The sequence below is a fragment of the Anabrus simplex genome, chromosome 9 (genome assembly GCF_040414725.1).
Source record: "Anabrus simplex isolate iqAnaSimp1 chromosome 9, ASM4041472v1, whole genome shotgun sequence".
Classification (NCBI taxonomy): domain Eukaryota; kingdom Metazoa; phylum Arthropoda; class Insecta; order Orthoptera; family Tettigoniidae; genus Anabrus; species Anabrus simplex.
The window spans coordinates 15,148,341-15,162,056 of NC_090273.1; the positions used below are offsets into that span (position 1 = coordinate 15,148,341).

The 13,716-nt window shown below is 39.5% G+C and overlaps 1 protein-coding gene across 1 annotated transcript in view; it reads right to left on the reverse strand.

Annotated features, from left to right (window-relative positions):
• Positions 1 to 13,716, reverse strand: part of LOC136881162 (DNA-dependent metalloprotease dvc-1) — a 52,991-nt gene that overhangs the window by 16,755 nt on the left and 22,520 nt on the right. The window contains exon 6 of the mRNA XM_067153825.2: positions 8,910 to 9,147. Within this exon, the coding sequence (XP_067009926.2) occupies positions 8,910 to 9,147 (238 nt within the window). The remainder of the gene's footprint in view (positions 1 to 8,909; positions 9,148 to 13,716) is intronic.

Sequence of the window (13,716 nt, forward strand, 5' to 3'; positions counted from 1 at the left end):
CAACACCTCTGCTCCCCTCATAGTGCGGGCGAGCGGTATCTCAGGGTACTTGAGGGGTCCGAGCGACCTCCGTTGGACGCAAGCTGCAACGGCCGGTCTGGCCATCCGACTCAATCTACATCAACTACATGGACAGTCACCATAAGCAATAATTACATTTGGGAATTTAACAACAATATTTGGTGGACATTGCAAAATTTTTCTTCACCTTTAAGTATTAAAAGTTTATCTTCAGAAATACAAATTCTACAAACATAAAAACTTTACTGCACCGGCAACAACAAAATTTTGAAATTGCAACCAACCAAATTACTAAAATCTTATAAATGCTTCCGCAATTAATCTTAATATCAACATCAAAACTTGGACCTTATTTTGGAAACAAAGCTTATGTTCTTCTGTGTTACCCCTTGGAGGAACTTTTGGGGGGGGAGGTCTGTACCGGGCGGTACACCTCTACTCTGTTTATTTAAAAGTTGCGCCAGTTGAAACTCCTCTTCTGGAGGAAGGTTGAACTTTATCTATTCTATTAATTCTCTACTTTCTCAGAAGATGTCACCACGTGGAAAATTTTGAGTTTTTGAACTGTGTCACTTTTGATGTGTTTTTGTTTCGCTTGAAGTAAGAAGTGGGAACTTTCTCTTCTAGAGGACACTACTGAAGAATTACAATAGTGCAACCTAGTGCGAAATCAAAGAACTATTTTGTTGGAGAAATTTTTATTTCAAAAGTTTGTTTCTTGTTAAATTTCTTTCTGTTATTGTTTAAGTTGGCTGTATACCCCTCTTTTTCCCCTTAGTTTGGATCTAGCCAATCCCGAATTTCTTTAATTAATTTTCCACCAATAATGTGTTTCTTTTTCCTCTATGTAGGGGTTTCTTTTCCCGAACCAATAAAGATTTTGTGGGAGGGTGTTTTATTTCCCCTAACGCCTAGAATCTTCCGCGAGAGGATATAAACTGCTGATTTTGGGGTCTCCGGGCCACTTCTGTTCCATCTTTCAGTGTATTAAGTACATAGCAGGAGGCGGGAAGCGCCTCTTTCCTCGGCAGCGATCTACTACCAGGTAATGGCCTATTAATAACTTCTTTTCTTGCTAGGTCGGCAGTTTAACACTCGCGGCGGGTTCGAAGCATTTCCATCATGTAACCTTTTCCTAAAATGTAATTACTCTTTTCATCTTTTTCTTGTAAAGCTACATATTGGGATAGAGAGTGCTAACCCTCTCGAGCTCCCACTCACATTTGTTTTGAGGTGAACTTATTTTCTCAAACTATTCTTCGTTTATGTAATGTAAAGTGTTCTTCTCTAAGTCACCTCTGTAGTATGGGATTAGCCCTTGCGTTAGCGGCCCAGAGCCAGATTAGGTTTTAAAAAACAAAGTGTATTAGGAGTGCAAGATCGCCTCCTCTCAAATTGTTAGTTTAGAGGTCATGTAATCAACCTTCTTTTCATGTAATAGACCTCTGTAGGTTGGGTATTTTACCCCTGTGAATACGTCCTTAGAGGACAGCTTGAAGGTAGAGTTTGGTGTGGCCTTTGAGAGGCTTAAATTTTAAGAGCGGATCGCTCTTTTGAAAATGGAGTGTCATATGCCTCGTGGAGGCTTTTCTGTGTAAGTCGGAGCCAGGGGCTCCTAGGGATGAATGGGGTTTTCTGCCCCTCTGTTAAAACTTGTGTTTGTGGTAAAACTGAGCTGATCGCAGAAGTCAGGGCGTGAAGCCCAAAACCTGTAAATATTGTATCTCCCCTTGTTTTGCTACATTGTACCTGCCATGTCTGTTATTGCTTTGTTTTTTGAAAAGAAAATATAACCTAGTTAAATTTTAAATTAATTTTACATTAACTTTGATTCCGTAGTTTGAAACCCATTCACGCCCGCACCTTCTTACGCCTCTACCTACCGCTAAAACACGGTAACAAATATTATGCCTGAAATGTTTTACATAGCAAGAGAAAGAGAAAAATAATCACTTGTGCCATAAACTTGATCAGAGTTCTGTGCCAAAAGTTTAAAATTTCGTCAAAGTCATTGAATTGAACTTCGTAAAATTTTAACATATTCACTGAACTGGAATTAACGTACGTACTATGCACTTTTATTTGAATTGGTAAGTTAAGATATCACTGATTTCAAAGTTAATTTTTATCACTTTACTCTCTTTAATCTGGCCCCAACGTCACGGGTGCCACTATTCACTACCTTCTCTCTGTAACAGGAACGCCCGTACTTCAGTATATCGGAGAGCATGAGGAACGACAAGGCGTGTACGGCCCATGCTAAGAGAGTAAGAGAGAAGGGTAGTGAAAGAAAAATTCATGATTAAGTGGATCCTTCAGTTTATTCAATAAAATAGGCAAATAATTATGTCACCTTTTATAGCTGAATTGTAGATTTGTCCCTGAGGGCGTGAAGAGGACGTTGTCCCGCGGCGGCTGCGTCGTCTTGCGGTCGGCGTCGGCGTTGTCTTCCGTCGTTGGTGTTTGTATTAGTGTTGATGACTTGAACCAGAGGCAGGAACGGGGAAATGTGGAGCTTCCACATTTGACGTCATGGGGTACTGGTGTGACACTTCCCTATGGCGAAGCACGCCGAAATAGTTCCCACAGCAGCAAGGATAAAGTTAGAGTCACAGTTCGTATTTGAAACAATCTAGGACCTTCCGAGGTGCGGTGATCAAGCACTTCATAAAGAAAATCGAGTACAGTCTCTGCACTGTACTCCACCAGCATAATACATTTGTTGAAATAAATGACAGTCCAAGTTCCAGTACGTCGTGATTTTCAGATTATCACTGGCACTTAAGATCATAATGCAACACAGTTCAACGGATAGACACAATTAATGCAAGAACACAGTTTTAAACGAATTCAAAGCTGGCACAGTTTATGTGAGAACACAGTCTTTAAATGAATTCAAGCTGGCGAGAACACAGTCTTTAAACGAATTCAAGGCTGACACAATTAATGCAAGAACACAGTTTTAAACGAATTCAAAGCTGGCACAGTTTATGTGAGAACACAGTCTTTAAATGAATTCAAGCTGGCGAGAACACAGTCTTTAAACGAATTCAAGGCTGACACAATTAATGCAAGAACACAGTTTTAAACGAATTCAAAGCTGGCACAGTTTATGTGAGAACACAGTCTTTAAATGAATTCAAATATACAGCCGGACCGAGAGACGAATTATGTTGTGACGTGCTTACTTGCACACACTCGCTGACTCACGGCTTACTGCCGACTCACTCCACTCTCTGCCTTCAGCACACTGCCGTCGCATACCGCACACTCTCTTTCTGCTTTACTGCAGGCTCTCTGCTTACATTCTGCCTTACCCCAGGCTGGCGACTCGCTTATATTTCGTTCATGCAGCAATGGAACACGAAGGAACCTTCTGCGTGACGTCGCTTGTCCTTGGCCGGTGTTCTGGAACGTCGCGAACTTGCTCGCAGTTCCCATTATGCCTGTGCGCTCGGCGCAAGTTTTAAATGCTTACGGCCGGGTGTTAGCGAGCTTCTCTTAATAAAAGAATGAAACGTGAATGCTCGTAGGGTGTTACCGTTTCAATACTGACGTATCTATGCAGCTTACAAAAAAGAAAGCAGAAAAAAACTGAAAAATGGTGGTGTTGAGGAGATCGTTGAGAAACCACTTCCTACCATAGGCTACAATGGTAGAATGTTGGGAGTTGATAGGCAAAGCTCAGGTCCTCACTAGCTACCCTGTGATGCATCGGACAGTAAACGTTTACTGCAAGATATTCTTTTATCTGTTAGACATGGCCCTGTTCAATTCCTATGTAGTTTACCAGTATGTTAGTGGTAAGAAGCTCCACTTCACTGACTTCAGGATTGGTACTGCCGAGAGCGTGCTCAACAACATCACACTTCCGGTTTGCATAATTTCGGGAAGACTGTCCGTCCCTTGCTAACAATCCCATTAGGCTCCAGTCCAGTTACTGGGCTCATTTCCCATTGCCCATTCCATCCACTACAACTAAACAGTTCCCCTCAAGAGCCTGCAAAGTGTGTTCAAAGCACAAGAAGAGGGCAGAAGTGAGATGGCTGAGCAAAACGTGTACAGTTTCACTGCATTTGGAAAACTGTTTTGAAGCATACCACACACACCTGAACTACTAAAAAGCCTGGAAAATATGTTTTTAACATGCAATGTTCTGCATTTTATCATATTCTTCCCTAATTATAATTTTTTTCACAGAAAGTTGTAAACAGAAATTTCCTTTAAAATTATTCCTGCTCCACGGCATATTCATTGTGCCAACAATGTCTGCCTCAATGGGTTAGGTGAACACTGTAATACTGGTTAGGTTATGAATGTCCATTTATATAAGTATTTTTACCTTTCTCAAAGAGGTCTAATAAAACAATAAAACAGGTTATAGCTATTAATGCTATTTCTTCACATAATTAATGCCATAAAATTATATTTTCAAATATTTTTGCTATAAATAGAAAAAGTTAATGGTATATCACATCTCTATCCATAGCCTAAATATAAGTAATGAAAAGGAACAAATAAATGACAGTCAAGTTTTATATGGTATAGAAAAAACAGAAACATGAAAAGGAACAACACAAGACTGATCAGTCCAGGGAGGGGGATGGTAATGGTGATTACTGAAGGACAAGCACAATCTGGGCATCTCTCCTCAGCCCCCAGCAAGCTCATTTCTGCTTCTCAACTACAACAGGAGTGCAGGCTTAAACAGTCATTGAAGGGCCATCTTGACAGATCTTCAATCCTGAAGCAGGAAGTGTAGGATAAGAAGAGATCCAGATATTCTCTTATCACCTGTCCTCAGCTTCATCATTTCTATTTTCTCAAGTTGATCTGGCACCAAAATGCACCAAAAAGGTTAATCTCATTATTAATTTTGAGTCAGTAAAGGTTGTATTCCTATAAAACACAAAATATGCCAAATAGAATGTTTGACCAATCACTTTCATCTAATAATTATCAATGAGGAATAGTGTTGTTAGCTATATAGCATATACAAATGAAATTGTGTATGGCTTTTAGTGCTGGGAGTGTCCAAGGACAAGTTTGGCTCACCAGGTGCGGGTCATTTTTTTAAAAATATTTAATGCCCATAGGGAGGATGAAATGATGATGAAGACAACACATACACCCAGCCCCTGTGCCAGCGAAATTAACCAATGATGGTTAAAATTCCCGACCCTGCCGGGAATCGAACCCGGGACCCCTATGACCAAAGGCCAGCACGCTAACCATTTAGCCATGGAGCCGAACTAGCATTCACAAATACATATACTGTATACAGTAAAACCTCGATTACCCATTCCCGGAACCTGCATTTTCCCAGATCATGCGTTCAAATTACATGATCCCGTGAGCATCGTAATGAAATCACATTGTAAAAATTCCACATTATCCGTTCCTCGAAGAAACTATTTCCTGTATCAACCGCTCAGAAATTTCAGTCCCATCAACTCTAAATCTTCGATCAAGCATTTTACAATAAACTGTATCTCACGAAAGGACAACTATGGCATATTTATGGATCTTGGCATTAACACCCTGTCATTGCGATAATTAGAGCAAGTACTGTACTGGAAAAGCGATCAGCAGTGAACTTGCATAAAGGACCATCTTAGCATCGAATTCGGGTGGTATTGTTTAGAGAATCTTGGAAATTATAAAGCGGAGAGTGGCCACAATAATAGTAAGGAGATACAGAGCATTCTGACAGCTCTACATGAAGATGGAACGAGTTTCATCAAATGTTCGCACTTATAAAATGTCCACATTATGTCCAGGGTTAGATGTTTATATTTTTAATATGTTTCTAGCGTATTGCCGAACAGGTTTTCGGCACTTTCCTCAGGGCACTGTATAGTAACTGGACTTTCAGGCAGAACTCGAAACTGCTCCTTCATAACACAAATCTCGCACAAACCTAGTATTTTAATATTATCGTACACGATTATGTTATCGAGACCAGAACAGATGTTGCACCTTACATACAAAAAGCCATGGGAAGTCTTGGGATTGCCTATTACTGTTTAGGTCCTAATGTAAGACTGGAAATTTTACATTTTCGTGTTAGAAGTAAAAAAATGCAGTCGTTTTATTTGCACACGTTACATGTACAAAATAAATGGTTTGTATCATTTCCAACTCGTACCGACATGCTGAGCCCAAGGTCACGAATAAACAAAATTTCCGAGGTTTTGATATTTTTTTCTCTTTTCAATTTGATTGGATTAGTGACGGGCAGAATTGAATTTAATGCATTCGAGAACCTCTGAGAATCGATACTTACCTTCGAAACCGTTCTGGAGTTCAACATAAGCTTTAAAAGTTGATGTAGGCCTAATTTACGCGATACACAATTTCCAGAAACCGACTACGTAATTTCTGAAGTTTTGATATTTCTTTTATCTTTCCAATTTGATTGGATTTGTGACGGGCAGAATTGAATATAATGCATTCAAGAACTTTTAAGAATCGATACTTACATTCAAAATCATGTTTTCGAGTTCAACATAACCTTTAAAAGTCGATGTAAGCCTAATTTACACGGTACGAGATTTCCAGAAACTGACTACGAACAGTATACCGGAAACCAAATTAAAGATTAAGAAATGAAGGGATTTTGCCATCATGTTGGGTGCTTTTATACCTAATGTGGTTTATTTTATTAGAGGAGAGAATTAAAAACTACTTGTGATCGATTGTCGTTTGGCTTGGCGTTATTAGATTTTTCGAAGAGTTTGGCTAGCATAATCAAAGTTGCTGAACTGAAATAAGTTTTCACGGGAAACTGACGAAGATTCCCCTGTAAAATTGAATATAAGGTATCGAGATTTTGAACTCGCGTACCGGTAATTAATGCGGTTTCGCAGTCTAACATGCCTGCCTCTCATCCAGAGGGCCCGGGTTCGATTGCGACCAGGTCAGGCAATTTTACATGGATATAAGTCTGGTTCCATGTCCACTCAGCCTACGTGATTACCTTTAATTGTGGAGCTATCTAATGGTGAGATGGCGACCCCGATCTAAAGAGCCAGGAATATCGGCCGAGAGGATTCGTCGCACTGACCATGCGTCACCTCTTAATCTGCAGGCCTTCAGGCTGAGCAACTGTCGTTTAGCAGATAAAGGCCCATTGGGGCTGTAGTTTGGTTTGGTTTAGAAGTTTTTGTAAGATTATAATTATACATATTTCATTTTGGTAATGTTTAGCCAAATTGTTGATGATTTTCATTCATTCCCGGATTTTCCGTTTCCTGTGTTGTACGATTTATTTTCATGATCCCTCGAAAAACTGAGAATCGAGGTTTCACTGTACTTCAAATTCAGTTTTATCAGGGAAATTTTGTCACTTTCCTGTGAAAACTTCTTTCAGGTCAGCAACATTGATCAGCCAAAATCATCGAAAAATATGCTACTAAATAACACCAAGCCAAGCAACAATTGGTCACAAGTAGTTGTTTAATTCTCTAATCTAATAAAATAAACCACATCTGAAAAAAGCACCTAACACAATATCAAATTCCTTCTTTTTTTCCTTTCCTTGTAATTTGGTCACCGGTATATGTTATACCAATATAGCTGGTCCGTTATTGGACATTATAAATTTTCTATCTGGATTAGGAACATAATTGCGTGAAGTTGACTAGCGTGGTGCATATTTGTCTTGTGACAGCCTATTTGTGGATTCTAAAAAAGTCGTGAAATTCGTTACTAATGAGAACAAAATTAAAATCTATCAGAAAGTGGGCTGGCACCTGCATCTTTAAGCATGCAGAGGTAGCACGAATGTTGAAACTCGCACCTTCAAGTTTTGACTCGATCATTCAAGTTGGTCGAATTGAAGTTTGTCATTTTTAAAATGGCGGCCAAAGTCGCAGTTGCAGATGGTCAAGTGTAACCTCCAATTCATTGTCTAAGAGTGTGACCAGAAAATAATGTTTAATATCCCAATGCTCCAAAATAAAAGGCTTCTACTAACATTTGTTTTTAGAAAGACTGTGATCTGCAATAATACTTTTATATTTTTATTGCCCCCCCCATGCAAATGTTTTCATATTTTGTTTGGTGTTCTTCACACATTTTAATATTCTCCTCTCATCTTTAAAAATGGTTAGTTTTCATTGTACCCGCAGATACAAGACGAAAACGGCGTCATGTCGGAAAAAATCTTATCTAGTGTTTCCATATCCCTATTAGCTGACTCTGTGGATCCGTGTTAGAGTGTCTGCTTCTGAATCCCAAGATAGCGGGTTCAAACCCGGCAGAGGTAGTCGGATTTTTGAAGGGCGGAAAAAAGTCCATTCGACACTCCATGTCGTACGATGTCGGCACTGCCTCATTCATCCTGCATCCCGTACCCACATCGAGCACCCATCCAAACATTCTGCTACTTATACAAGTCCCTACAGTGCTCCGACTCCAATAATAGCATTCTGCTATATATGAACACTAGACGCAAGTTCCTTGCAAGTTATACGCCTCATGTTAGCATTCTGCTAATACGAACTCTCTCTACAAGTTACACTTGTTATTATACATGACCAATAGTTTTCGACTATCAAGAACATTCTCTCATTTGAACAGACTGTCTCATCAAGACAAGATTGAATGTATATAGGAATCTCAATTCTTACGTATGTAAATATTATTCAGGCCCTCAGCCTACTACCTTATATTAACATTAAACGTGTGCAACCCAACAAGCTTCAAGAAAAGTTTCGTTCTATTTCATGTACATATTGTATAAATGTGTTGAAGCAATAAACTTTTATGTTGTGCCTTGTATACAACACAACAGTAACAGTATTTTGAGTGTGAAGGACTCAAATAAAGGACTGAAAATTAGAAGCGAATTAAAAACATCAGAAATGAGATGAAAAGAAACTTACTCTTCACACTTTTAGATGCTGACTGCTTCTTACTGTACCCTTCTGGTTCGCGAACTTTGACGAACTTTCCCCCACAAGTGGCTTGATGTTGAGCCCACCAGAAGTCAGCTGGACCAGGAGCACGATTCATAGCCCGTTTAACCATGCCAAAGAAAGGGGGCCGCTTATGACAGGGACCGTCACATCGCCACCAGTGCTGCTGATACAGTTTGACCTCTGCATGAAAACTGTGGTACACCTGAAAGGAGAGACAAAGAATAAACGAGAACTGGCCTTCCAACAAACAAAAAATACATACAACAAGAAATCCCTTTCATGGGGGTCCAAAATTAAACATTATAAAACAGTGATTAAACCAGAGGCACTACACGCAGCAGAAACACTAAACATGAATTTCAAAGGCCAGATGGAGAAACTCAAACTGAAAGAAAGGAAAATTTTAAAATCATGGGACCAAAATTTCAGGATAATAAGCTAATACACATCAAGAATGAAACACTCTACAAGAAAATTGAAAAACTCCCAGGTACAATGTGAAAAAGAAGGATAAATTTTTAGTCATCTTCTCAGAATGAATTCTAGTAGATTAAGCAAACAAATCCTTGACTTCTTCCGTAACCAAAACAAAACCCAACTAGTTTACAGAAATTGAAAAAGACCTAGTAGAATTAAAAATTACAGAAATTCACTACTCGATTGAACAGCTAAAGTAATAACTAAAGACGAAAATGTAAGGTTCCTAGACAAATCTACATTAAAAACCAAACCTATTGTCTCGGAAGACGAGAGGAAACAAAGATCAGAAAGAATGAAGAAATTCTGGGCACTAGGAAAAGAACAACACACAGAGAAATGATTGATTCAACATACCCCAAAGAGGGCAAAGCAAAAGAATAATAATGCCAATACCAAACGGAGTGGCCACACACGTTAATGTGCTATGTCTATGGAGCCAAACTCTGCATTTGGGAGACGACTGGATTCGAACCCCGGCGTCGGCTGTCCAGAGAATAGAATTCTGTGCTTTCCCATTTTCACTTGCAAGTAAATGCCAGGACAGTTCCTATTTATAAGCCACAGCTGATTCCTTCCACCTCCTTGCCCAATTTCTTTCACGATCATTAGCCCCTAAAGTGAGGCTGGGGTAAGGAAAATCATCTAAACATGCCATATAATTTCATCTTACCTAATCCCTGACCCTTTATCAGAAAACAGGACTAAGGGGTAGACATACAGTAAATGCGTAAGTAAAATATCAATTTTTTTTTCCATTAACATTAGCTGAATCAAAAACCTGTTCATGATAAAAGTTGGGTAAAATACAATTTTCAATCTTTTATGTTTCATGCTTTTTTACCATGCGAGGAATATACTTATTTGCATCGACCCTTTCTGAATCACTACAACTCTTACTCACAACACGACAATAATTGTGAGAATTAATCTTCCTCACACTCATTGACACTGGAAATAGCAAATCACTTTCCTCTTCTCGAAATATGTGTATTCAATTTTTCATCACTATTAGGGACGTCTGATAAGCTACCACAGTACAATTCGTCAAATATCTTATCATTTAAAACAACTGCTAGTATGTCTTGTCACATTTGCAATGATATATTAAAATGAAGGAACTTCAATGTTATAATTGTAACAGCGGCAAAAATAAATAAGAGTCCCATTAAAAATACATCGTTCACATCTGCCTATGTTCTGATGCTCAACTTGAGCATGAAATAGCTCCATGAAACAAACACACAAAGCGTAAAACGTCAAGGAATTGAGACATTCATAAAAATGAGAAATTTCGTGGCCTATTTTCCATGATTGTTTGCATATAACACAAATGCAAAGAGGAGAAGAATTCCACCTAATCAATACTTGTTTATTGTTATTGTTAAAACTACAGGCCCGGTTTCAACCTTAGCGGGTCATCCTTAGCTGAACACACATATACATATAATGCATCATGCAATTGCAAACATTACCATATCTAAAAAGGAATATCATGTGACGATAACATGTCAGGTTGTACTCATGTGTAGGGCATTCATCAAATTGGAGATTTATCTATGTGACGTCCATGAATGCACATCTATGAGAAGTGAATATTCCCGAACTTAAAACTAACTTATAAGTATGCATAAAATAAAAACAACATATAAATAAAACACTTTCATGCTTGTGAATGTTTGAGTTTATGGCTTGCACTGTTTCTTGATTTTTCAGTTTGACTACTATAATTAAGTCTCATTGTCCATAACTGTACATTATATTAAAAAATCATTGGCCTGAATTGTGATATGAGTTACACTTTAAAATACCAATTTCTCGCTTAAAAGACTTTCGTCACCATGTGTACACGAAGGATAAGGAACACTTTACATCTCTAAAAGACAAAACATTGAAGTAGTGTGGATTTAGTTGAGGCTTGGACGGAAGAGTAGAGACTACAGCTTGCCACATATAAAATCCTGTCATTTACATTAAAAGACGAGTCAAGATGAGTCAGGTTGTATATGGTTTGGGAGCCTCAGGACTACACTAGCAGTAAGTACACATACAGATTCTCTCACATGACTCAAAGACATTCCTTCAATACATTAGTATCACTCACATCTTATTCTTATCTTTCACAGATAATCATTATACTCTCACACAACTACAAAAAACGTAAGGAGCCACCACTCCGGTTTAATGCCATACAACTTTACTTCATATGACACAGGACATCATGACTCATCTTTTGTAATACAGTATAAAAATAATGTTTTCATTTGGTTTGATCTCAGTAATTGTCTGCTTCAAATAAGGAAGAATCTGATACTCTTCACCTTTCAACTTTGCCGTAGTTCAAGCTACTCTACCTATAATTTTAAATTTGTGCACTTTGTAGTTTGCACTCATGTGGGATTAACCCGAAAATTAAGTCAAAGAGGAATTTTCACCAAGGTTGCTTTTTTATTTTATATTTTGGTGTTGACCTGAAATTTTAAGTGCATCCAGTACAAAATGTTATGTAATTCACTCTGTTTAGTGGATCAGTTAAATGTTTTATTTTCTACCTTTTAGGCTATTCTACTTTTCCAAAATCTTCATGTTTTTAGGTTATGAAGCAATAGTGTAAATGTGTATTTTTTTGTTTTATTTGTGTTTTTGCATTTTACACTGCCTGACAAAAAGTTGAAGCACCCGGAAGAAATGGCTGGACGTCAATGTAACTTTGTACACGTACACAACATTGGCGGGTGTGTAAATGATTCGAGTTGAAGTTCTCTTCAACAGGTAAACGGTCCCCAGAGTGCATTAGTGTTGTTACCAGGTCTGGTCGAGTATATAAGGGACGTGATCAGCTGTTGAGTGATCACTGTGAAGATGACATGTTTTCATGTGAGACAGCGTTATCAGCACCTGACAGAGTTTGAAAGGGGCCTCTATTTGGCCGGCTGGTCGAATCGTGCAATATCCAGATCTGTGGGGCATTTGGATGTGACTGTGACCCGATGTTGGACTGGATGGGAATGTGAGGGGCAGGCATTCTCGTCGTCACGGTTCTGGTCAACCATGTCTGGCCACCACATGGGAGGATCACGTATATATCGTAACCCATTCACACCTACGCCTGACAATCGAGAACAAATCAGCCAGATTAGGGAATTACCGTCCCATGCATAGGTTGCCGTTAACTCCACAACACAAACAGTTGCACTTGGAGTGGTGCCATGACCGGGAAGCATGGACAGCTGATAAATGGCATCGCATTGTGTTCAGCGATGAATCGCGGTTCTGTACTGACCCAGATGATCGTTGTCAGCGAGAATGGGGGCAGTCTAGGAAGAGGTCCCATTCTTCCATTGTTTTGGAGAGGCACAGCGGTGTTACTCCTGGTGTAATGGTGTGGGGAGCCATCACATATGACTTCAGGTCACGGCTGGTAGTGACTGAGGGAATTCTGGCGTCACAGCGGTACGTTACAGACATCCTGCATCCTCATATGAGGTGCATTCAAGTTTTAACACCTCCGATTTTTTTCTCAGAACTGGAAAGAGATAGAAACATGCAGTTTATTTTATAATAAGCAGGTACTCTTTGACAATGCATGACAGAGATGGCAGCACTGTACAGCACAAAGATCCCTAGCGGCAGCGGCCAGAGTAATGACTGTTTTGGACACTTAAAATGACAACGTTTTCATTACAAGGTCAGCGTGTAATAATTCGTTTTCTCCAATTACGTGGTGTGACACCGACTGAACTTCATCGTCAGTTGAGTGAGACAGGGTGATCGAGTTATGGACATGTCTAACGTGCGTTCATGGGTGCGACAGTTCAAAGAAGGCAGAACGTCGTGTGACAAGAAACCAATACAATCTCGGCCTCGCACAAGCTGGTCTGATGACATGATCGAGCGAGTGGAAAAAGTTGTTTTTGATGATTGGCAAGTGCGTGTTAGCATTTCTGTGGGATCTGAGCACACAATCCTGCATGACGACCTGACAATGCGAAAAGTGTGCTCCTTCACGAACACAACACATCAGTGCATCGGGCAAACAAGACGCAGCAGTTTCTGCGTGAAAACAACTTCGAAGCGATTTCTCATGCTCCCCACTCTCCTGACCTGGCTCCTAGCGACTTTTGGCTATTTCCAATGATGAAAGACACTCTCCGTGGCCGTAAATTCACTAGCCGTGCGCTACTGCAGCAGCAATTTTCCAGTAGTCAAAGCAGACCCCTAAAGAAGCATTCACAGAGGTCATGGAATCAAAGCATTGACGTTGTGAAAAATGTGTATGGCTGCAGGAAGATTA